At 41.0% G+C, this 25743-nt stretch overlaps 1 protein-coding gene across 1 annotated transcript; it reads left to right on the top strand.

The window, feature by feature from the left end:
- Positions 1-57: 57 nt before the first annotated feature.
- On the top strand, positions 58-25743 carry PSMA5 (proteasome 20S subunit alpha 5). Its single transcript, XM_002919204.4, has 9 exons — positions 58-214; positions 4761-4827; positions 12313-12439; positions 14655-14722; positions 15852-15959; positions 16099-16157; positions 16710-16812; positions 17816-17902; positions 25498-25743. The coding sequence occupies exons 1-9, from the start codon at positions 186-188 to the stop codon at positions 25573-25575; spliced, it is 726 nt and encodes a 241-aa protein (XP_002919250.1). The 5' UTR covers positions 58-185; the 3' UTR covers positions 25576-25743.

The following is a 25743-nucleotide window of genomic DNA, read 5'->3' as shown; positions in this document are numbered from 1 at the left end:
GGCGGGAACTAAGACCAACCAATAGGAGGCAGGCACAGGGGGGCGGGCTGAAGGGGTCGCGGGCGCACGCGCAGTTGGGAGCAGGGCCTCGAGTCTATGGTGGTGTGGGTGAGTTGGGTGCTAGTGGACTCGTGTTGGCCCTCAAAAACCCCGCGTAGCCGTTGCCTCCCTTTCCGGCCCTCGCCATGTTCCTCACCCGGTCTGAGTACGACAGGTCTGTGCATCCGGGGAAATGGGGTCGGGGTTATGGGTGGGCAGGACTGGGGCCCGGTCCCGGCCTGGGTTCTGCCGTGTCATGGGGCGCTCCAGGAACCCGAGTCTGGCCCTGCCTGGGTATCTCTTGCCTTCCCTAGGCGCCCGCAGTGATTCCCCAAGCTAGACGCGCGCCGGGTCCTACCGCTGAGTCACTGCTGGGTCCTGACTCGGTGCGGAAGCGAGAAGCTCCGCTTTGTGCTTGGGGAAGAAGGCTGATGGGCCGGGACACCGACTTTAACCCGGAGAAGTCCGGGCTCACCTCCTCCCCGGTTCATCATTTCATGAAGAGTATGACTGCCTTTTTAGAAAATGTGAACGTGTTGCCTGGAAGAAAAAGCAACTAGAGATTCTTTAATGGTTTTTATAATTTCAGCTCCCCTCTCCTTCTAGGAAAACAACCTCGTTTTCCGTTCGGTAGTCGTGGAAATAGAGCAACCCTTTCTTTGAGATGTAGGGGGGCACGCTGGGATGTATACTTTCCGCAAAAGCGCCGAGGCATTCTCAGCTATGCACAGATAGAGTGTGGAGTCTGATTTTATAGGAACTGGAATTTAGAGTGGTTCTCAAGAGTTTCCTCTTCACGCTGATTCCACTAGACCTAGGGTTTCCTGATTTTTTAAGAAGCTTATAGCAAGTTGATTTGTGTGTGTTAAGGCCGGATCTGTTTTCGAAATTAAGGTTGTAAGATTGTTGTATAAAAAATAACGCTTTTCAGGGCTTGGAAATGCTGAGTAATATTAAATTGTACATATTTATGCTGTAGACATTTTTACTTTCAGTTTCTTCTTCTGTCAGTTAGGTTTTCACATCACTATGAAAGTTCTATATTTGTTTTTTAAGCCAGGAAAGGCAGATTTTTCTTTCCTACTAGGTCCTTAGAAGCTGCATTTCTTGTCAAAGTACACGTTGGCCCTGTCAAAAGTTTTATCACCTGGAAGTACCACTTCTTTATCTTTTTACTGACTCTTAGAATATATATGTGAAGTTTTAAAACTGACAGCTGTTCCTACTGTCCTATAAAATGACTATTAGTATTTATCTTCCTGAGCATTAGAAAGAATCACTTTGGGTGATAGAATTTTGAGTTAGAGTATATATGATAGAAATTATTATTCTTACCAAAAAGCCTTTATTAAGGTTTTGTGATCCTTTACTTAACTTCTTGAACGACTGCTTTGTGTTATTCATTTTTGTATCTTCCCAAGAGTGCCTAAAATACAGCTTTTTAAAATTCACTTAGCTAAAATACTTGAATGCTTGCTGTGTACAAGGCACTGTTCTAGTCGCTGGCCATACAGCAGTGAACAATGAATATCAAGATCCTTGCTCTCATATGGGAAACTGTCTTTTGAAGAACTATTTACAAAAATAATTGTAGAGTGAATCAGAAGTGTATTCATGTCATTAGAGAAATTCAGATCAAGTACTGTAGAGATTTTGAGAGATTGCATTCACTATTAGGGGATCATTGAAAACTTTAAACAGGAGCTGATATTTACACTGAGTCTTGAGAAAGAGTAAGGTTTTAGGGGCGCCTGGGTGGCACAGTCTTTAAGTGTCCTGGGATCGAGCCCTGCATCGGGCTGCCGGCTCCACTGGGAAGCCTGCTTCTTCCTCTCCTACCCCCCCTGCTTGTGTTGCCTCTATCGTTGGCTGTCTCTCTCTCTGTCAAATAAATAAATAAAATCTTAAAAAAAAAAAGTAAGGTTTTAAAAAATATGGACTGTGAGAGTCAGTAGTTTTGAGGCCAAGAATATAGGATGAACAAAGGAGGGACAATGGGAAAGCACAGTGCATCTTTGGGAAAATTCATTCTGTATTGGTACATACGATGCATGTATGGGAATGGTGAACTATGGGAAAAACAGGTTGGCGCTAGATATTNGATATTGGTTTTTTTTTTTTTTTTAAGATTTTATTTATTTATTTGACAGAGATAGAGACAGCCAGCGAGAGAGGGAACACAAGCAGGGAGAGTGGGAGAGGAAGAAGCAGGCTCATAGCGGAGGAGCCTGACGTGGGGCTCGATCCCATAATGCCGGGATCACGCCCTGAGCCGAAGGCAGACGCTTAACCGCTGTGCCACCCAGGCGCCCCTGAATGGTTTTTAATGTGTGGTTTAGGAGTTCGGGTCTTACTCTTTAGGCAATCATGTGATATTAATTTTCGTTTTAAGAAGTTACATAATCATAATTGTGTTTGGCAGGGATTATTTGACTGGAATAGAGGAAAGAGTGAGCCAATACCAGTTAGAAGGCTCTTATAATAGGTGAAAGGTAATGAGGGCGTTGAGAATGAAAGAAGAGCGTTGAGTTACTATGTGGGAGGAATTGATGTGACTTGGCATACTGTTAATATGGAAGATGGGGAGAAATGAGTCAGATCATTCAGAACTTTCTAGCTTGGGGAACTGGGAGATTGGAGATGTTTTAAAATAAAAATGAAATAGGAATGGCAGGAGGTGGAGCTGATTTTGCAGGGATGGCTGGATTTAAAGAGATATTTCAAATTGGAAAATGTTGAGTGTTTGGTGCTAATGGGATATCCAAGTAAAAATGCTCAGGAGGCATTTAAATTAGTCAGGGAAGAGGTCAGACTGGTAATAGAGATTTGAAAGTAGTTGGTGCTTAGTGTAAATGAAATAACCCCGGGAAACAGTAAAGTTTGAGTAGAGAGCCAAGAGCAGAGCCCGTGTTAGGATGTAGTAATACCTTACTGGGATGAAGTGCTTGAATTAGAGTGAAAATCCTATATTCACATAGTACTTTACACATTACAAAGTTCTTTCCTACTCTGTGTAATTTAATTATCTGTGACAGAGACAGCATAGGTTTTAGTTTTTGTTTTGCATTTGAGGGAAGTTAGTTGCAGAACTAGAACTTAATTCCAGGTCTTCTGTCCTCACTTTTCACTCAGTGATTTTTAAAAATTGTTCTTAGGGCGCCTGGGTGGCTTCTTCGGTTAGGCATCTGGCTGGGCTCAGGTCATGATGTCAGGGTTCTGGGATTGAGTCCTGAGTCAGGCTCCCCACTCAACATGGAGGACTCTGCTTGTCCCTTTCCTGTCCCTCTCCCTGTGCTCCTCCCCCTGCTCGTGCGCTCTTTCTCTCTCTCTCAAACAATAAAATCTTTTTAAAAAAAGAGTTGTTCCTTACAGTTCATAACTTTTTAAAGATTTTATTTATTCATTTGACAGAAAGCACAAGCAGGAGGAGTGTCAGGGAGAGGGAAAAGCAGGCTGCAGAGCCCGATGTGGGGCCTGATGTGGGGCCCGATCCCAGAACCCTGGCATCATGACCTGAGCCGAAGGCAGATGCTTAACCGACTGAGCCACCCAGCTTCCTGACTTCTGAACCTTTTAAATGACCTCTGGGGAAGGGGGATACTGGGATTGTGGGATTCTCCTTTCACTTCTGATTTAACCCAGAATAGTAATTCCCAGGGGCAATATGGTAGAATAGCTTGAACTCTGCAGTCACATTGCCTAAATTCTAAATCCACCTCTGTTTCTTATGTGCTGAGTGACTTTGGGCAAATTACTTAACCTCATTATGTCTCAACTGTGAAATAGTATCTGTCTTAAAAATGCTACTTCATAGGATTATTTTGAGGATTAAATGAGTTAAATCATTTAGAGGTTTGTAACAATGCCAGGCATATAGTAAATGTACAATAAATGTCAACTGTATTATTACTGTTTTATATTTGGGGATATATATAAAAATTTATTTGAAAAAAGTTTTCGCTAAAACAAATTTGAAAATGCTATATTATATATATAACACGTTATAAAATCCAAACTCCATAAACCAAGCATCATAACTATTTTCATTCATTTTTCAAGTATTTTTGAAGTATCCGTTGTGTGCCGAAAACTTTTATAGCTAAGACCATGACTGATGCCTCTTCTCCCTAGTGATTTCCAAAAGAATGGAGCAAAGAAAAGGTGGGGAAGTGTTTTGGAGAGAAAAACAAGTCTGGCATGTAATTGGTATAAATATGTATGGAGTAAATAAACTAGCTTAGGCTTTAAGAACTGCACAGATCTCAGTCTGTTGAGATACCCATCCTAATTCATACAAATAAATAGAGGAATGTACCTGTAGCTGACTTCTACTAAAAAGTAAGGTATTAACAGCAAATGTATATAATGGGAAGAGGATAAGGATAAATACTTATTTTCTTGGGAATTGCCTGGTAATTTTGGGGCATGAATTTACTGTAGGAATTGCAAATTGATTCAGGGTTGAGGCAGAAAGTCACCTGTTCTCATTTGATCAGTTTGAAGTCTCTTGTGAGTAGGACAGAAGTATTCCATACATAAGTTCTGTTTTCTTGAAAAGCTGTTAATGTACAAAAAATAGTTACAGATTGTTGTGGGCGAAGGAGTAATGACAATATGTGCATCTTATAGCCATTTGAGCCTACATGTCAAGGAACTTGAGTTTCATATATCTACGCTTATTTTTTCTGACAATTCTAAATACTTTTTTTTTTAAATTACAGGGGCGTGAATACTTTTTCTCCTGAAGGAAGATTATTTCAAGTGGAATATGCCATCGAAGCTATCAAGGTATAGTATGAAGGTGCAAGTTTTTGAAAGTTCATGGCAACCTAATGCTTTGCTGGCAGAATATTTGGAGTAAATGTGTTTTAGCTCTTTTTTTAGAAAATACTCTTTATCTCCGTTTAGCCACCTACTAACAATTTTATTTTATTGGTTTTTAAAAAGATTTTATTTATTAGAGAGAGAGTGCACACACAAGATGGGGTAAGGGCAGAGGGTAAGGGAGAATCAGACTCCCCACTGAGCAGGGAGCCCTACAGTGGGGCTTGATCCCAGGACCCTGCGATCATGACCTGAGCCGAAGGCAGACACTTAACTTACTGAACCACCCAGGTGCCCCTACTAACCATTTTAGTAGCAATTTCCATCTCATTCCTAAAACCTTTTGAACAGATAACTGCTTCATAATTATGTAGCTTTTTCTCAGTGAGGCTGGAGCAACATGCTTATGTTCATAATCTTCTTGGCTATAAAGAGAGGAGTATAGAAATCTAGAGTTAGCATCTGGGAGATACTTTGAAGACATCATTTAACTGATCACCTGTATTCTTTTTCTTTTTTTTTTTTTTAAAGATTTTATTTATTTATTCGACAGAGATAGAGACAGCCAGCGAGAGAGGGAACACAAGCAGGGGGAGTGGGAGAGGAAGAAGCAGGCTTCTAGCGGAGGAGCCTGATGTGGGGCTCGATCCCATAACGCTGGGATCACGCCCTGAGCCGAAGGCAGACGCTGAACGACTGCGCCACCCAGGCGCCCCCACCTGTATTCTTATTAGTAAAGCTGTAAATTTGTACTAGACACTATTAGGACTGAATAAGAGATGTGTCTTGTTATCTAGTAACAAAATCAAATAGTTTCAACCAGTGTTAAGAAAATTAGTAAGTAGGGGCGCCTGGGTGGCACAGCGGTTGAGCATCTGCCTTCGGCTCAGGGCGTGATCCCGCCGTTATGGGATCGAGCCCCATATCAGGCTCTTCTGCTATGAGCCTGCCTCTTCCTCTCCCACTCCCCCTGCTTGTGTTCCCTCTCTCGCTGGCTGTCTCTATCTCTGTCGAATGAATAAATAAATAAAATCTTTAAAAAAAAAAAAAAGAAAATTAGTAAGTAAGCTATCCATACTTAAAGTTAGCTATCACATAGGATGTGCATTTGTTGAATTATGGAGAATCTAAATTCTGATATAGATTGTCCAGGGTAAGGTCAAAGGCATCAGTATTTTTAAGGACTCCCTCAGTGTTTCCGATATCTAGCAAGGGTTGAGAATCCCTGAACCAGTCCAACCCTTTACCCTGTGCTTCTATCACCTCTATATCCCAAGTAGCCTCTATTTGTAAAGTCCTAATGATAGAGTGTTTTCTCACAAGATGGCTCATTCTGTTAGAAAACAATTCACAGTGGTTAAGAAATTTATCCTCGTATTGAATGAAGAGTCTAGCTCTCTGAAGTTTCCTTCATTTGGCCCTAGTTTTGCCCTTGAACCATGCAGGACGTTGAAACCTTCTCCAAAGACAGCTCCTTGCATAACTGAAGAGAGCTATTGTGTTTCTAAGTTACCTGTTTTATTTTTTTAAAGATTTTATTTATTTATTGGACAGAGAGAGACACAGCGAGAGAGGGAACACCAGCAGGGGGAGTGGGAGAGGGAGAAGCAGGCAATAGAGAAAAGGGCAATAGAGATTTTGATTAGTTGAGGAGATAGAAATAAAAGTGAATGCACTATGATAGATGGTGGGACAGAAAATGGTGGGCCAGCTACAAGTGCCTGTCTCTGTTTCCGATCATGTTTGCACTATATTGAAACCATACAGTACTATGAGGTATGAAACTATCACAATTCCAAGCTGTGGCATTTATTTTGAGCCTCTAAGGACAGCAGTCCCACCCAGATGTGCAAACCAAGAATAATCCTCAGTTTCTTTGGGTTTCTCCTTTAAGCTCCTTTCTGCTAGTAATTTCCGGATTGCTTAAAGATAATTAGATGGCATCTGATCTCTAGCCCTATGTTGGACTAAGATAGAAATAGCCATGTGGCCCTTAATAGATGTGACTTAACCTGTGTGAAAATTCAGGCTCTTTGATATTTAAACAACCTGCTTGTTGCCTTGACAACTTATGAGTTGCCAATGAGAAAGCAATTTGATAACCTTAAGTATTCAGTAGTATGAAAGGAGCTGGAGAAATGACTAAGAATGGCTGACAAGTAGAAATTGTCATTTGGAGGTATCGTATGGATGGCATGGGTGAGATGCAGCAAGCAGAAGTGGAAAAAAATTGCCTTTAGAGTAGGTTTTTTGGGGGAAGGAAGGATGATCTGTGGCAGTATCAAAATTACCATATTATATGGAGCATATGGTCATTGGTTACCGTGAGTTATATTAAAGAAGTACTACATAGAATCAACTCAAATGTTCTCTCACTTCCCTTCTCCATTAACCCCATCCCCATGAGGGGTGGGGTGAAGTTTAGGGAGAACTGTAATACTGAAGCTTCTGGGGGTAAATGTAAGTGTTCAAAAGAAAATTATCTTGATGTTGATATATTTTATAAAGTGGACTGTCTTGAAAATATTAACCCTTTTTTGGAGTGGAAGCTTAGGAAGTTCTTTAAGTTGGAGGCCAAATTGAACAGGCTGAGAATTTATTCTCATAATATGAGAATGGCTCATCCACAAAATAATCATAGTACCCAGGGACTGTTGACATTTTGGACCAGATAATTCTTTATTGAGGGACCATCCTGTGTAAGGTAGAATGTTTAGCAGGATCCCTGGCCTCTACCCAGTAGATGCCAGTAGCACTCACATTTCCAACTGTGACAACCAAAAATGTCTCCAGCCTTTGCCCTCCAGACACATGTCCTCTAGATGGTAAAATGGGTCCCTGGTTGAGAACAACTCTGCTGGATAAAATTTAGAAGTAGGTATGAATTCTGTCCTGCTCTGTTCATTTGGAGATTTAAGAGCAGCACACGGTACATAAAACAACTAGAGAGTAACTAAGTGCCAAATTAAATTCTCTGATAATATTTCCTGGTTAAAAATTTTCTTCTTAAGGCATACCTGAATGTAGTTTTAGAGTCAAAAGATAAAATAATTGTATAAACTTTGTAACAAAAGCAGCAATCCCCAAGGACTGCCCCCTTTACCTTCAGCTTCCCAAGGGCAACACTTTAAAGTCATTTAGCTAATAATTTTCTTGGCATTTACTTCCATATTTCTAGCACAGACTTACATATTTTTGTTTTGTTTTGCTTAGGCATTATCCACAGACTTTTTATTATGGAGAATGATGATTTCTGCCCCTGATGACACACATAGAGAGACAGACACCCACACACATAGAATTTCCTACTGGGGTGGCGATAAGGCAACCCACTCTATATCATATATATTACAATTTTGTAAGATCACTAGTCAACATTTATATCAGTATGACTATGTAAATGCTGTTCACAGCTGAGCCATTTTCCCATTTCTGCACAGTACTTTCCTGGGAGTTGCGAACTCCCTTTTTAAACAATTTGCTTAATTTAATATATGCATATCATAAAATCATCCCCAGAGTCTCTCCTGGTTATATATATCTTCTCAAAACATCCAGGCACATTAAATATCCTATTAAAGATTCTTAAATAGGGGGCGCCTGGGTGGCTCAGTTAGTTAAGCATCTGACTCTTGATTTCAGCTCAGGTCATGATCTCAGGGTGGTGGGATTGAGCCCCAAGTCAGGCTCTGCAGTCAGCGGAGAGTCTGCTTGAGATTCTCTCCCTCTGCACCTCCCCTTTCTTGCATGTGCAGGCTCTCTCTCTCTCTAAAATAAATAAATAAATTAAAAAAAAAAAAAAAGATTCTTAAATATATCTTTGAGCCTTCTCACCTGCTCCAGTCTGGACTAGTTTTCTGGGCATAACTGCACAGCTGTATATACTCAGGATATTCTGTCAATGTCATCCTAGGGATTCCTTTTAACTCCCTCTTGTGTTAGTTCCCATGTGTTATCCTTTTTTCTTTTCATGTATTCCTTCAGTTTGGTAAAGGTTCTCCAGTAGTTTCATAAGAAAGTATTTTTAATTTCCAAGCTCTTTTTTCCTCTTTCTTATTAGCGTACTATTCTTGTCTTATGGATGAAATATATTCTTTTTCTTTAAGGATTTTTAAAAATTTATTTATTTGAGAGAGAGAGAGGGCGTGCACATGCATGTGCAGAAGGTGGGGCAGAGGGGGAGGGAGAGAATCTCAAGCAGACTCCCTGCTGAGTGCGGAGCCTGATGCAGAGCTCAATCCCATGACACTTAAATTGGACACTTAACTGACCGAGCCACCCAGGCACCCCAAAGATTTTTTTTTTTAAAGATTTTATTTATTTATTTGAGAGAGAGAGTGTGTGAGTGGGAGTGGGGGAGGGGCAGAGGGAGAGGGAGAAGCAGTCTCCCTCGCTGAGCAGGGATCCCGACACGGGGTACGATACCAGGATCTCAAGATCATGTCCCAAGCCAAAGGCAGACGCTTAACCGACTTAGCCACCCAGGCGCCCCAAGGATTTTTTCTTTCAATTTTTTTCCTTCTTGAACTGGTTATGTTCATTCATTCATTCATTTTTCCTTCCTTCCTCTCTTTCATTCTTTCTTTCTTCCTTTCTCTTCTTTTTTCTTTCTTTCCTTTTCCTTTTCCTTTTCCTTTTCCTTTTCCTTTTCCTTTTCCTTTTCCTTTTCCTTTTCCTTCACCCAGTGCAGAGCTTGCATGCTCTTCCAACTGAGTCAGCCAGGTGCCCAGAACTGGTTAGATTTTTTTAGAGCCAGGTTTTTCAAGCTACAAGTGTTGACCCATTAGTGGTCATTGAAATCAATTTAGTGGGTCATGGAACCATTTCTCCATTCTCTTTGAATGGCATAGAACAGGAAACATCAGTATGCCTTGCTCATAGTATTGGTAATTGTTTCATTGTGGGTTTTTTTCCATGTTGTTTCTGTTATATTTATTTATTTGTATCTTTTTGTGTGTTTTGATCATGATACAAAATATATTTCTTAATGTAGATTTCGTAGATTTCAAAAAGTTTGAAAACCATTGCTCTAGAGAAAACTTCCCCTTCTCATTTCATACCTAAATGGTGTTTTGGCTACTAGCTTCTGAGAGCTGAATGGGGAAAGAAGACTGAGATTCTTAACATTAAGCTTGTCAGTTTTTACTTAATGCCCCTGTTTCCACTCTAGTATTCCTACACTCTCCAGAATCTTCTGCAGGAGTTGGGGAGGAGGCCATCATCTAGCTTTACAGCACAGGGGAGGGGATCTGGAACTCTGTTTCTTAGGTAGACATTGAACTGATCTTACAATTTTTATTTTCTCTGTTTCTGTTTCCCATGGTCCTTGTTGCCACCATTTCCTTTTTGGGGGATTCTATGATATGAATCAGGTTGTTTCTCGATTTTCTTTACTATTGGTTTAGGATTCTGAATCCTCAGGTCTGCTAAGTAAATAATCACTAACCCATCTTCTTTTTTAGAAATTTTGTTGCTGTGTCTTTGCCCATTTTCTTTGTCTTAGTATATGTGTGCATTCCCTCTCACCCTTCTTTTGCCACAAGTAGTCATGGTTCTCAAGAGACTGGAAGAAGTGAAATTGCATATTTGAGCCGTTACAGCATTGTAGGGGCCGCACCAAGAACATGGTGATGGTTGGGACGCCTGGGTGGCTCAATGATTGAGAGTCTGCCTTCAGCTCAGGTCATGATCTCAGGGTTCCTGGGATCAAACCCTGCATCGGGCTCCCTGCTTAGTGGGGAGCCTGCTTCTCCTTCTCCCTCCCTGTGCTCATGCTCTCTCTCTCGCTCACTCTCCCTCTCAAATAAATAATAAATAAAATCTTTAAAAAATTTTTAAAAATGAATGAAATCTTTAAAAAAATAGTGAACTTTAAAAAAGAAAATGGGGGCGCCTGGGTGCCTCAGATGGTTAAGCGTCTGCCTTCAGCTCAGGTCATGATCCCAGGGTCCTGGAATCGAGCCCATCTGGCTCCTGGCTCAGCGGGGAGTCTGCTTCTCCCTCTCCCTCTGCCTCTTTCCCTGCTCATGCTTTCTCTCTCTATCTCCCTGTCTCAAATGAATAAATAAAATCTCAAAAATAAATAAATAAAAATTTAAAAAAGAAAATATATAATAAAAAACTGGTATATACATTTAAAAGCACTTATAAAGTCATGATAAAGTCATGGCTTTACACATTTGAAAAATAATACATCTATGTATGAGACATGATCATTCAACGTGCCAACATGTTAAACGTGTTATGCATAATGAATGGAGTTCTTGACTCCTTGGCAATAACAGGTTCCAGGAGTCTGATGACTGCACTGGCAGGCACTGGTTTGTAGAACTAACTAAATAATAATGGTAATTCAGAGGAAAGAGCACAGATAGTCATCGAAGGCTTTATTAATGGTGGGTGGAATTTGGATAGGCAGAGAGAAAATTGTATTCCAAGGGAGAGAAGGCACGAGCAGAGGTGTGAAGGTCGGAGATAATACGGCATGAGAAAATGGGTTGGGCTATACCTGGTGGATTTTGTTGGAGAATAATGAATAATAAAGTTGGAAGAGAAAAGTGAGATTAGGTTTTGAGGGCTCTGGAAGCTTATGTGGATTTTATGTTACAGGCAATAGAGGGAGATGTTAATTCTTCAGAGAAGTATAATGAAAATAGCATTTTATTAAATCAGTCAGGCTGTATAACATGAAGTATACATTCAGAGAGAGATTAAGTTGGGGAGCCTAAGTAGGAGGGTGAAGTAATCTAGGCATACAAGAAGAATGACTGAATTTGTTACTCATTTATTATGTGCCAGGCACCATTTTAAGCATTTTATGTATTAATACATTTACTCCTCTTGATGTATTTTACAGTTAAACAGATATGAAGAGTGACTAGGATGGTGTCTCAGAGATGGGGAGATGAAATTAAGCTATATTGTGAACTGCTAGTGACCTCAAAAGATTAATATTTTTATGTTGGTGGTGTTTGTGTTTCTTCTTTTCTTTTCTTTTCTTTTCTTTTCTTTTCTTTTCTTTTCTTTTCTTTTCTTTTCTTTTTCTTTTTTTTAAGTACATTACTTTTCTGGAGGTCATGTTGTAGATTTGAGAAATACTACCTTTTGGGACAGGTCAAGATAGCAGAGGTGAAAAGAAAAACATTAGAGTTTTATTACCTTTTTGCCCACTATGTTTGCTCCTCCAAAATACCGGCATTAAAGTCGATCGTTTTCCAGATGTTTTCAAGAACTTAGTGAACTTTCCCTTAAGAAGGACAAAATTCTATAAATCAGTGCTCTCGCCATTGATAGAAATAGTGTATTACTTACTAGGGTGCTGCTTATTCTCTGCATACTAGTTATGGCTGATTGAGGCTTTTATCTTGTGAGGTTATTTAGAGAGTTCCTGGTGAGTATGTGAGATGTTCTTTGACCTATACATGCTAACCACCATGCGTTTCTTTTTAGCTTGGTTCTACAGCCATTGGGATCCAGACATCAGAGGGTGTGTGCCTAGCTGTGGAGAAGAGAATTACCTCCCCACTCATGGAGCCAAGCAGCATTGAGAAAATTGTAGAGATCGATGCTCACATAGGTAAGAAGTAGGGGAAAGCTGTTCTGTAGGATCTGACTTAGGTTAGTCTTCTTTGGTGGTCTGTGGGAGATGTATTAGATGAACGTCTTGTCCCCTTGTTAGCTCTTCTTCAGGTAGTGGGCCAGTGTGGATAATATTAGAGTAGGAAGCAGTGGTAGAGTTCACCTACTCCCAGAAGTTCCTTTCTCCAAATTTAGACTTGGAAAATGCGACGGTTGTTGAAATATGTAAAGGTTGAATCATAGGCCAGCTCCCTGTGATGCATGTTAGTCCTGGTAGCAAACCACCAGGAGCAGAGGATCATGTGGAAAACTAGAGGTATCTGCTGAAAAGAGGAATTCAAAGATCTTTAGGGTGACTAAGATTCAGAGAGCATAAGAATGTTAGACTGAGCAGGTCAGTCCTCTTCCTCTGTTTTCAGATTTATCTTTTTACTCCCTGTAACCCCCTACATCCCCACCCACTCCCCAGCCTTCTTTTCTTGGTCTCTGTTTAAATTCCCCTGCCTTAGCTTCTGGCATTACTGTAGCATTACAGGGTGAGTAGTTCTGCTTATTTATAGCGTGGCATTTTAGTTGGCTGCCCAAATTTTCTTAACCTCCTAGTCATCTTATTAATGAAACATCAGTAAAATAATTACTTGAAGGCCTCAGAACCAAATGCCATGGTGATTCTGGGAGCTTGACAGTATTTCTGTCATAGATAGACAGATTTCATCATTTAAGATTAGAACATTGTGGCTACTTTATCTCAAGTCACCTGTCTTTTGGAGATAGAGCAGTGTCACTTCATTCAGCAAATTGAGAACCTACTATGTGCCAGATATATGCTAGTCAGCAGGGATACAGAGAGAAATGAGACATAGTCCTTGTCTTTCAGAAGCATACAGCCTAGTAGTGGAGGTGGACATGTAAATAAGTAAATGCAATTGAGTGATGTAGGCAGGTTTTAAGAAAGGCTGTAGTATGTGTTCAGTAGGGGTATGAAGGAGGAAATAATTAGTTTTGTCTGGGGCCAGTGGTAGTGGGTATTCAGAAAAGGATTCCATAAAGGTGAAGCTTGAACAGATCAGGAAGTGTTCACCAAGTGGACAAGTGTCTGGGTATAGCAAGGGAGACACTCTGGTTAGAGGGAATAGAAATGAGCAAACCCTTGATGGTATAAAATGTGGAATACCCTGGCACGAGCAGTTCGGTATGACTGGGAGGTGGACTGTAGCAAGAAGTGAGTCTGGGATCAGACAGTTGGAAGTCCTTTTTACTATGCTAAAGAGCTTGAACTTGATCCTTTTGCATTGATGAGAGCACTGGGTAATATGATCAGATTAGTATTTTAGAAAGACCATTCTGATAACAAGGTAGCAGGCAGAGTGAAGGGAGCTGAGACTAGAGGTAGGGAGACCAGCTAAGAAATTTTCTTTAATGCACATGGAGATGATGAGGGCTTTAACCAAAGTGGTAGCCAGAGAATGGAGAAAGTAAGGATTAATGCCAGACATGTTAATTCAATAGAGACTGATAGAATTTGAGATCAATTGGTCGTGAGGGCCAAGGAGTCTGGAAGGGAAAGAACTTGATTTGAGTTGGTGGTATGTCCAAGTACATATATTAAGGGAGTCATTTGGCTTTATAGGGTTCGAAATGTGGGAGCAAGGCTTAGGCTGGAAATACAGATTTTGAGTCATGGTGTATAAAGTAAAAGCTATAACCTTGGCATCTTGGACTGTTAAGCAAATTTTCTCTCTAAACTATTTGGTTTGTATTTGGTCAGGGAGGTGAAAAAGCTTTTGATTTTATCCTAGGGTCTTCCACTATAGCTCATAGTAAGACGGTTATTTTTTATCTTAATTTCTTCTGTTGGGATGTTATTGTTCGCTTAGTTTGAAAGTGCGTTGTGGTCTACAAAGAGTGCTGAGGGGATGTTTAAGGATGTAATATGTGGAAATTCATGTTTGGCTGTTCTTCTCTGTGTTCTATCTTAATTAATACTGGACTTCTGTGTTATTGTGGATGGTTTTTTATTTATTTGTAATATAATTATATTTGTGTTCAGTACAGATAATCAAATAATTTCCCATCTTACCTCTTGGGTATATTGCTATGGGATTGCTATGTGGCTGTCATGTATGAAATACCAGTATTTCAGTATTTCCTGAGTGGATGAAAGAGTCCTGCAAGGATTTGGCCTCTGGGTCACTATTGCTTTTACATTGCAGGTTGTGCCATGAGTGGGCTAATTGCTGATGCTAAGACTTTAATTGATAAAGCCAGAGTGGAGACACAGGTAAAATTAGCATCATCTCTCCTTTTTCCCATGATGCTTGAGTTCCTTGTTTAATGATGATATGGCTGCCTGAGCTGTATTGCAGGTTATCTGTGTTAATATCAGATGTAGCTCTTGGGAGTGATTTGGGGTAAAATCCCTAGTTTATAACTTTCTGAGGCTTGGAGTCTAGCCATCCAACCATTGCAGCTTTAAGGCAGCCCTGGCAAACAGTGCCGACAGTCAAGCTTCTTTTTGATTTGCCTTATAAGGCAAATAAGGCTTATATATAAAGCAAGCTCTGCACTGCATTCTGTTCCCTAATTGACTTTCTGTGGGAGCACCATAGCAGGAAGTGGATGTAGCTAAAGGACATTCTACCCCAACTGCCTTTGGTGCTGGGCTTGCAAATAACAGCTCTCCTGTGGCAAGTAATGCTATGTACCAGGTGACAAATATTGGTCAGGAATACTGCAATTTTCTTCTTGGAGAGTAGACCAGTAAGGAAAAAAAATACCTGCTTTGTAAAATTTTTTGCACTTATTTTCAACTTTGCTGTCAGTACTTATGTAAAAGTCACTCATTAATTTAAACAACACAGTGATGAGATAGGGTCTTTGACGGAGAAGTGGCGCTTAGCTGTTAGCATTCACTTTGTGAAAAGACTAAGCTTGGTGCTGTGAGGGGTTAACTCTGTTTTTCAACGGAGTAATCCTCTAGTCTGTCATTGCTTAGAGTCCTTTTGATCCGAGTTTATTTCCAGAGCTATTTCTCTTCCTCTCATGTAGTCCCAAGCATTTGAGTTTAGTGTTAAGGAAAACAAAATGGAGGTAAGCATCTAGTTTGCAACGGTAGTTCAGTATAGTGAGATGGTGGGCTGCTTTAATGCTTTTCTTATTTAAAAGGTAGACCATTTAGGGGCACCTGGGTGGCTCAGTCAGTTAAGTATCCAGCTCTTGATTTCAGCTCAGGTCATGATCTCAGGGTTGTGGGATTGAGCCCTGCATTGTGCTCTGTGCTCAGTGGGGAGTCTGCTTGAGATTCTCTCTCCCCCTCTGCCCCCCACCGCACATGCTTGCGCGTTCTCACTCTTTCTCAAATAAATCTTTAAGAAAAAAAAGAAGTAAACCACGTTTTGCTCTTCTTCTAGAACCATTGGTTCACCTACAATGAGACAATGACAGTGGAGAGTGTGACTCAGGCTGTGTCCAATCTAGCCCTGCAGTTTGGGGAAGAAGATGCAGATCCGGGTGCCATGGTGAGTGTGCTCTTTGTCACGTTTTCTTGCTGTTCTAAGGGACTTAGGACATTTGTCCTCTGAACATACCTTTCCCAGCCCCTTTCACCACCTGTTTCAGTAGCCATTTATCTTAATACCTCTTGTTTTTTGGTTCTAGTCTCGTCCCTTTGGAGTAGCACTGTTATTTGGAGGAGTCGATGAGAAAGGACCCCAGCTGTAAGAAAATTTGCCATTTTTTCCTGCTTCTTTTTTGGTAGAAATATTTTAATTTGGGATGTGGACTGGTTGTTTACAATCAACTGAGAAGATCATTGTAGAATTACAAAAAATGAAGGGCTTCTAACTCTAAAATTCTGTAATTGTGTGCTGTTTATACAAAGACAAATTTGGGGATTCTATGAAGAACTCCTCCTCTTGGCACGACTGCTAATTCTGGAAAGAATTAAAAGTAACTTTGTTGTTATAGTCAGGATGTATTTTAGAGCTTTGCTTTAGAATGTTGGTTTGATCCTTATCCTCAAATATTTAGATAGGCATACGTGAGTGCCATATTTATATCTCCTATACTTCTAAATCTCTGAGGAATTTATTAGTTTAAATACTTTTTAAAAGATCTGTTTTCTGCAGGCATTTTGGACCTATGCCTCAGTATTTCAGTGGTTTCCTGGCCGCAGGGCCAAGCATTTATATTCTTTAGTGAGATGTTTATTTCTTAAAATGCCACCACGCTTCAGCATTTTAATTCCCCTCTCTTGGGGGGTTTTGCAGGTTTCACATGGACCCATCTGGGACCTTTGTACAGTGTGATGCTCGAGCAATTGGCTCTGCTTCAGAGGGTGCCCAGAGCTCCTTGCAAGAAGTGTACCACAAGGTAACTGAGCACTCACAACTTTTATTATTATTTAAATCAAGCTATAATTTACATACAATAAAACGGGCAGACCTTAAGAGTTCTTTTCTAGGAGTTTGTCAGTTCTGTCCACCCTTACAACCACCACCTAAACACAAGCTGTAGAACACCTCCCTCCCTAAAATGCTCATCTCCTCTCCAGTCACCCTCTTCCTCCCTGGTGGCCATGTTAGCACTAGAGATTAGTCTTGTCTGTTCTTGTCATTTTTATAAATGCAGTCATACAGTTTGTATTTTGTGTTTGCCCTTTTTTGTTCAGTACACTGGTCCATTCATGTTTTTGCACTTATCCGTCGTTAATGCTGAGTGGTATACCGTGGTATAGATGTACCACAGCTTGTTTATCCTGTATCTTTACAGCTCTGCTTAACAGTTATATTTCCTAGTCTGGCTCTTCAAGCAAGTAGGCATTTGGCACTTTTTATCTTGTGGGATGGGAGGGCATGGTTCTGGGTAACTCATTGTTGGGGTTGAAGGCTGCATACTTATCATTCACATGGTTCACACAGGGATGTGTGCTTCCATCAACCCCTGATAGTTTTGATTTTATGTGTGGAAAAAATTGGGTTCATGGGTTCAAAACGGTACAAGAGCAGATTTGCTAAACCAGTGGGCTACCTTTTTAGATCATTTGGGAATTCTGATTCATAGGATATTCCCAATATTACCTTGCTTCTATATTAAAAGAAGATAACTAGAGAAGTGTAGCCCTTCCACCACTTCAAAGATCACTTATATGAAAGTCGGTGACTTTGATCTGGTTCAAAATAAGATTTTTTTTCCTTTGAAAAAATGTACTTATTGCCAGCTCACTTGAGTTCTAGAGATACTTGTCACGCAGTGTACTTATTAAGCTACTTGGTTTATTTTTTGCTAAGTCATTTCAGGGAACTATAGGGGAAATCGTTGAAGGAAAGCGGGATTATATTATAATGGCTACTCTTCTTACCCTTTTTGTTTCAAGTCTATGACACTGAAAGAAGCCATCAAGTCTTCACTCATCATCCTCAAACAAGTAATGGAGGAGAAGCTGAATGCAACTAATATAGAGGTATTTTTCTGTTGTGTTTTATTCGGATACCATAGCTCCCATTGGTGAAGATTGAATGGATGGAGATAATCACATTTTTGTATGCTCAGCCCTTCAGAAGTTATTACTGTCCTTTGAGTAAGTTGGTAACAGCAGAAGCCAGAATTAGATGAGTTAAAGAGTGGAAGGGAGGTGGATAAAACAAGAGTGCGCTGCTTCCTCAAGGAGTTACTACTGTCCGCACAAGGCAGCATTAAAGAAAAGGATTTTTGTCTTTTTAAGGATGGGAAAAGACTTGAAAATACTTTCCTAGACTGAGAAAAAATTTGTGTATAGAAAAATGTTAAAAGAAATAAAAGCAGGGATGCCTGGGTGGCTCAGTTGGTTGAGTGTCTGCCTTTGGCTCAGGTTGTGGTCCCAGGGTCCTGGGATCAAGTCCTACATTGGACTCCTTGCTCAGCGGGAAGCCTGCCGCTCCCCCTACTAGGGGTCTGTCTTGCTCGCTCTCTTTCTCTCTGTCTGACAAATAAAATCTTTAAAAAAAAAAAAAAAAAAGAAAAGAAACAAGCAGTAGTTAGTGGTGGAAAAGTTCTAGAAGAGGAAAGGCATAGTACAAATGAAGGAGTTGGTTTTGAAGAGTAGAACTCATTCAGCTTTATACTGAATACACATTATATGTCCAGTACTACAGTAGATGCCAGGGATATAGACCCAGAAAATCCAGTTCCCATTCAGGTAGTGTACTGTGTAATACTGGGGACATATAGGTAATAACAGATTGAGGCAATACTTCTATAATAGTAATAAGAATGGATTGTGACAAGAATATGTAACTTGGGGCGCCTGGGTGGCACAGCAGTTAGGCGTCTGCCTTCGGCTCAGCTCAGGGCGTGATCCCGGCGTTGTGGGATCGAGCCCCACATCAGGCTCTTCCGCTATGAGCCTGCTTCTTCCTCTCCCATTCCCCCTGCTTGTGTTCCCTCTCTCGCTGGCTGTCTCTATCTCTGTCAAATAAATAAATAAAATCTTAAAAAAAAAAAAAGAATATGTAACTTATACTAGGATTTTAGGAAAGCTGGCTGGAAGAAGTGATGCTAAAGAAAAGAAGAGAAGGGTATTCCAGGAAGAGGGAACAGCCATGCACAAAGGCTCAAAGATGTAAAATAACATTGTATGTAAAAGGGAAAAATTTTTTTTAAAGATCTATTTATTTGAGAGAGCGCCTGCGTGAGCACAAGAGAACACAGTGTGAGGAGGGGCTGAGAGAAAGGGAGAATCCCAAGCAGACTCCCCGCTGAGCAGGGAGCCCAATGATGAGGGGCTCTGTCTCACAACTCTGATATCAAGACCTGAGCTGAAACCAAGAGTTGGACCCTTACTCAACCTACTGAGCCACCCAGGCGCCCCTGTAAAAGGGAACGTTGAGGGTTTTCTGACTGCTGGGGTGTGAGATAAATGTAAGGTAGTGAGATGGTAAGAGAGTTGTGGACCAGATTCTGACTGCCCTTATTTAGGATGCTAAGAGTAGACAGGAGAAAAGGAGGTAGTGGTGAGTAAAGATAGAGTAGGTTTGCAGGTGAATTGGGAGAGAGATCGTGTATTTCCTCGGTGATTGTTTACATCATTTGCTGAGGGTGGGTGAATACAACAGTGGAATTAAGGAGAATGGGAACTGTTTGGAAGAGGGAAAAAGGAAGCCAGGCATGAGTAAAAGGATTGCTGGGCTATATTAAAATACTAATGGGGGGCACCTGGGTGGCTCAGTCTGCCTACGGCTCAGGTCATAATCCCAGGGTCCTGGGATGGAGCCCCACATTGGGCTCCCTGCTCAGCGGGAAGCCTGCTTCTCCCTCTCCCACTCCCCCTGCTGGTGTTCCCTCTCTCGCTGTGTCTCTCTCTGTCAAACAAATAAAATCTTTTTTTTTTTTTAAAGATTTTATTTATTTATTTGACAGAGATAGAGACAGCCAGCAAGAGAGGAACACAAGCAGGGGGAGTGGGAGAGGAAGCAGCAGGCTCATAGCGGAGGAGCCTGATGTGGGGCTCAATCCCACAACGCCGGGATCACGCCCTGAGCCGAAGGCAGACGCTTAACCACTGTGCCACCCAGGCACCCCCAAATAAATAAAATCATTAAAAAAAATTTTTATTAAATACTAATGGAGAAAAATAATAATAAAAAAAAAAACTAGCGGAGGCTGAAATTGCCAAACAGTTATAAAGTCAGGATAGTAGGCATAGTATGTATGTACTTTATGTTTTAATTATAAGACAGAATTTTTAAAGGCAACTGCAGCTGTAATCACAAATCCATAATTAAACCAATCAGCACTTACCAGGATACTTGTCAGCAGTACTCAGCATAGACTGAGATAATGTATGTTTGGGTTAATCCCTGGTGGAGGATTGCTGGTTCAGGGCCTACGAATGTCTCTCCAATAGAGCCGGCTTCCACGGGCTGCAGTGAAAGGGGCAACTTGGATGCCAAAACGGGCTGGCCTAAAGGTGGGAAGGTCTGAGTGGAGTTGGAGAGAGGGGTGGGGGGTTGGGGTTGCTCCTTGAGCAGTAATGGGGAGAGGAGGGGTTTGGAATGGAAATGGAAAAACTTAGTACATAAATACTGTTTTTGCACTTGCTTAGCAAAGATTTTTATTTTTTTATTTTTTATTTTTTATTTTTTTAAAGATTTTATTTATTTATTCGATAGAGATAGAGACAGCCAGCGAGAGAGGGAACACAAGCAGGGGGAGTAGGAGAGGAAGAAGCAGGCCCATAGTGGAAGAGCCTGGGGGCTCGATCCCATAGCGCCGGGATCACGCCCTGAGCCGAAGGCAGAAGCCCAACCGCTGTGCCACCCAGGCGCCCCATTAGCAAAGATTTTTAAATACTTTCCCTTGCCAGTCTCTGAGATGATCAAGTGCAGCAAATGCAGTGATACCCCCATCTGACCCTAAGGAGGGATTTTGTCATTTCCCTTCTAGTACTTTGTGTTTCTTGGTACTGAATGAGATAGGGTCTTGGGCATTTTTGCTAAGACTATCCTCTTCCCACCTCTGTTCATTTCACAATGAAGATTCTGAGGCCTGCTTGCTTTAGCTGGAACTGCAGATTTTTAGCTCATTCAGTTTCAACGTTGCTTCGAAAAGAGCATCAGATGTGTCTCCTTCATGCTCTATCATTAACTGCATTAATCCTTGACTGTAGTTTTTTCACATTAAAACAAAAAGACACTTTCACTTGTCCAAGACAATTTACTCCACCAGTACTGTGATGTTTCCAAATCTCGCTGTCCATCTGTCTTGGAAATGAGGCCCAGAAATCTGTATTTTTGAAGTCTCCTTGGGTGGGTCTGATGGTCAGTCTGAGAAGGTCAGGCATTTGGGAGCCACTTCTCTAAGCCCATCTCCCCATCTCCTCTGTCTCTTTTAGGTCCCTGCTCCATCAGTTGTCCCTTGGATCCCCAGCCTCCTTCTCTACAAAAAAAATTTCATAGTTGCATCTTCTTTAGAAAACAAAACAGGGGCACCTGGGTGGCTCAGTTGGTTAAGTGTCTGCAGCTCAGCTCATGGTCTTGGGGGTCCTGGGATCAAGCCTTGTATCAGGTGCCCTGTTCAGTGGGGAGTCCGCTTCTCCCTCTGCCCCCCCCCCCCGCTTGTGCACAGGCCCGCACTCTTTCTCTTGTTCCTGCTCTCTCAAATATAATCTTAAAAGAAAAACCAAACAAAATCCACTTTTGTTAACTCCTCCCTCTACCTTGTATCCTGTCTTTAAAAAAAATCAACTTTGTTGAGATATAGTGTACATACTGTAAAATGTATCTATTTTAAGTACACAGTTCAGTGAATTTTGACAAATACGTAATCTGCCACCTCAGTTAAGGTATAGAACATTTCTGTCATCCCAAAAAGTTTTCTTATGTCCCTTTGTAGTCAGTTCCTTCCCACTGATCCGCTTTTTGTCCCTATAGATTTGTTTTGGGTGTTCTAGAATTTCATATAAATGGGTCACACAGGATGTGCTCCTTTGTGTCTAACTTCTTTCACTCCGCATAATGATTTTGAGATTCATCCTGTGTGTATCAGTAGTCTGTCACATTTTATTGCTGAGAGCTCTTCCATTCATCGTTTTTGGTAACATTTATTGCTAGGTCTCTTCCTAGCAGAACTTTATGCTGGTTGTCCTCACTGCTGCCCCCCATTTATTCCTCATTCGCTACCATTTGTTTCTTTTCTTAGTATTTCCTGAGACTGCTCCTTGCTAAGATAACTCCTGTTTGTCAGATTTCATGGTCACATTTTAGACCTATTATTTGACCTTCCTGAAGCAGACTCCTCACATTTTTGACAATTCTAAAACTAAATAGTATCTTTCCTGAAAACCATTTCATCTTCTTGTCTTTTTTTTTTTTTTTTAAAGATTTTATTTATTTATTTGACAGAGATAGAGACAGCCAGCGAGAGAGGGAACACAAGCAGGGGGAGTGGGAGAGGAAGAAGCAGGCTCATAGCAGAAGAGCCTGATGTGGGGCTCGATCCCATAACGCCGGGATCACGCCCTGAGCCGAAGGCAGACGCTTAACCGCTGTGCCACCCAGGCGCCCCCATCTTCTTGTCTTTTTAATCCTGGTTGATGACACCACCAGTGTACCTGTCATTGACAGCAGAAACCTAGAATATTCTGGCTTCCCTTTTCCCTTCACTGAATTTTTCTCTTCACTGTCTTTGCCCGCTTTTGTTTTATTATTTTTTTTTAAAGATTTTTTATTTATTTATTTGACAGAGATAGAGACAGCCAGCGAGAGAGGGAACACAAGCAGGGGGAGTGGGAGAGGAAGAAGCAGGCTCATAGCAGAAGAGCCTGATGTGGGGCTCGATCCCATAACGCCGGGATCACGCCCTGAGCCGAAGGCAGACGCTTAACCGCAGTGCCACCCAGGCGCCCCTGCCCGCTTTTAAATAACTCTCATGCCCATGCCCCCTCTCCATCCCTTCTTCCGGTGCCGCCTTTTGTTCAGGCACTCCGTTTTCTCCTGCCTTGTATATTTCCAGAGGTTTCCTAGCTAGTCTTCCTGACTGTAGCCTTGCCATCCTTCATTTCATTCCATTTCCTTCCCCCCCATTGTGCTACTGAAGTTGATTTTCTAAATTACATATCTAGTCTTGCTTGTTCTCCACTTAAAAACATCTTTTCTGACTCTTGTCCGCAAGATGAATTCCAAACTTCTTTCATGGTATGATGATTTACTATTCTTAAGTCATAGTGTTTAATCTGTTAGGCACCTTGCTAAGCGTTTTGCATGCGATTATCTTTTTTAATCTTCACAGCGACTCTCCAAGGTTGCTATGCCTATTTCTGTTTTACAAAAGAGGAAACAGGCTTTGAGAGGGTAGAATCACGCCCAAGATAACAGAATTGGTAAATGGTAGAATCAGAATTTGAACCCAACTGTGATTTGGGGTCCTATACCAAACCAGTATATACCAATATAATACACTGTCTTTCCTACTCCTCCTCCCCATTTAATCTCATCCCATATGCAGCCTCTGCTCTAGCCATTCAGAATTACTTTGTTTTGTAAGTACTTCATCTTGTTTCATGCTTTTATTCATTTGCACATTCAACCTGCCCTTCTGCTTCTCCACTTTAAGACAAAACTCAAGGGGCACCTGGGTGACTCAGTCGCTTAAGCATCTGACTCCTGATTTCGGCTCAGGTCATGATCTCAGGGTCATGAGATTGAGACCCACTTTGGGCGCCCCACTCAGCATGGAGTCTGCTTGGGATTCTGTCTCTCCCTCTGCCCCTCCCCCCACTCGCAGGCGCACTCTTTCCCCCTAAAATAAATAAATAAAATCTTAAAAAAAAAAAAAAAAAAAAAAAAAGACACACAACCTAAAAGTTGCTTCTCTTTGAAACCAGCTTCCTTGGCTTCCCCTGGGTCCCTCCTTTGTGGCTCTACATATGCTTAGCTCTGTTACAACACCTAACATTGAAAGCATTCGGCATCCAGCACCCTTAGTAAACACAAGATTTTCTTCATCTTTGGATCCTTAGTGGCTAGGACAATTATAACTAGTACATAAGTGCTTAATAATTAATTAAATCAATGAAAGACAATACCTGTTTTACCTGCCTCACAGAGGTGGTTGTGTTTTTGTTTTGTTTTGTTGGTGTTTTTTGTTTTGGATTGGTTTGGTTTGGGTTTTCTTTAGATTTATTTATTTGAGAGAGAGAGTGTGGGGGGGGGTTGGAGGGAGAGGGGAGAGAGAGTCTTAAGCAGACTCCCAGCTGAGCACAGAGCCCCACATGGGGCTTGATCCCATACATAACCCATGAGATCATGACTTGAAAATAATAAACATCATGTAATTGGATTGTGCTAATCGTGGCAGTTTTCAAATTATATTAAATATCAGGAATAAATATTACCAAAAATGCGCTAGTATGTTTAATTTTAAGGTCTCAAAAAAAGGGCAGTCTGAGGAAATGACATTTAAAATGAACAAAACAGCTTTTTGGCCAGTGCGAAGTGGCACCTATTGCTCAGTTTTGCCCCAAAACATGGGGACTGTGTTATGAGCAGAGGTGATGGAAAACTTGGCAGTTTTAAATTTGAAACTAACCATCTTATGACCCTAGTCTTTTATTGCTTAAATAGGTTATATCTGGACAGTTGGTTATTACTGATGTCTGTCAATCACAACTGATTTCCTGCTGTCAGTGTTAATAGAATCCTTTCATTTTCATGTCTAGTCCTTTTTATTTTTTTTAAATTTTTAAAAAATTTTTATTTTTTCTTAAAGATTATTTTATTTATTTGAGAGAGAGTGAGCAAGAGAGAGCACGAGCTGGGGGAGGGGGAGAGGGAGAAGCAGACTCCCTGCCGATCAGGGAGCCCTATGTGGGGCTCGATCCCAGGACTCTGGGATCATGACCCGAGCTGAAGGCAGACACTTAACCAACTGAGCCACCCCAGGCAACCCTCATGGCCAGTCCTTTTAAAAAACAAACTTTGTTGTTAAGTTGCCTTATGAACAATTTAGAGAATACAATATACCTAATAATAATAGTTATTTAATACTTACTGTAATGTTCTAGGCAGTGTCATAAGGACTTTACGTATATTAATATATTTAATCTTCACAACTTCTGTATGAGTTAAGTGCTATTATTATCCCCATTTTACTGATGGAAATTGAAACACAGAATGCCCGGAAACAAAGGTCACACACACAAGCTTCACTTGCAAGTGTGTAAATACAGTTTTAATATCTTTCTAAAGGAATCATTAATAGAAAAAAGCACTGACCCCATGTAATTTGCTGCTCCTTTTCTGACCCTTGTTGAAGTAACTTCAAGAAATGACAATGACGCCAGGCATCTGGTTAACTGTTATGTGGTAAGTTAACCTCAAAATAGAAAATTTGGTCAATAAGAATTTTTATTTGGGAGCCAGAGAGCTATTTTAGGAGCCTACGGCTGGAAAGGATATCCCTGGGACAGCAGATCCCTTAGTTCCTAATGAACAGCTGCATCAATAACAGCTTCTCCTGACCTAGTGCTATCTGCAGAGTAATCGAGCCCCACTCGTTAACCCTTCTCTGCTTTCTTTCCAGCTAGCCACGGTGCAGCCTGGCCAGAATTTCCACATGTTCACAAAGGAAGAACTTGAAGAGGTTATCAAGGACATTTAAAGAAGCGTGATCCTCAGAACTTCACTGGGACAATTTCAGTTCTCCTAAACACTTTTAACTTTTAATTCCAGCTCCTGTTCTTGGAAGATCTCCAGTGTATGTGCATTTTTTTATGATGTCTGTACATAAAGGCAGTTCTGAAATAAAGAAAAATTTAAAATTTGTTAA

The sequence above is a fragment of the Ailuropoda melanoleuca genome, chromosome 2 (assembly GCF_002007445.2).
Source record: "Ailuropoda melanoleuca isolate Jingjing chromosome 2, ASM200744v2, whole genome shotgun sequence".
Lineage (NCBI taxonomy): Eukaryota > Metazoa > Chordata > Mammalia > Carnivora > Ursidae > Ailuropoda > Ailuropoda melanoleuca.
This window is presented reverse-complemented; position numbering and strand designations above follow the sequence as displayed.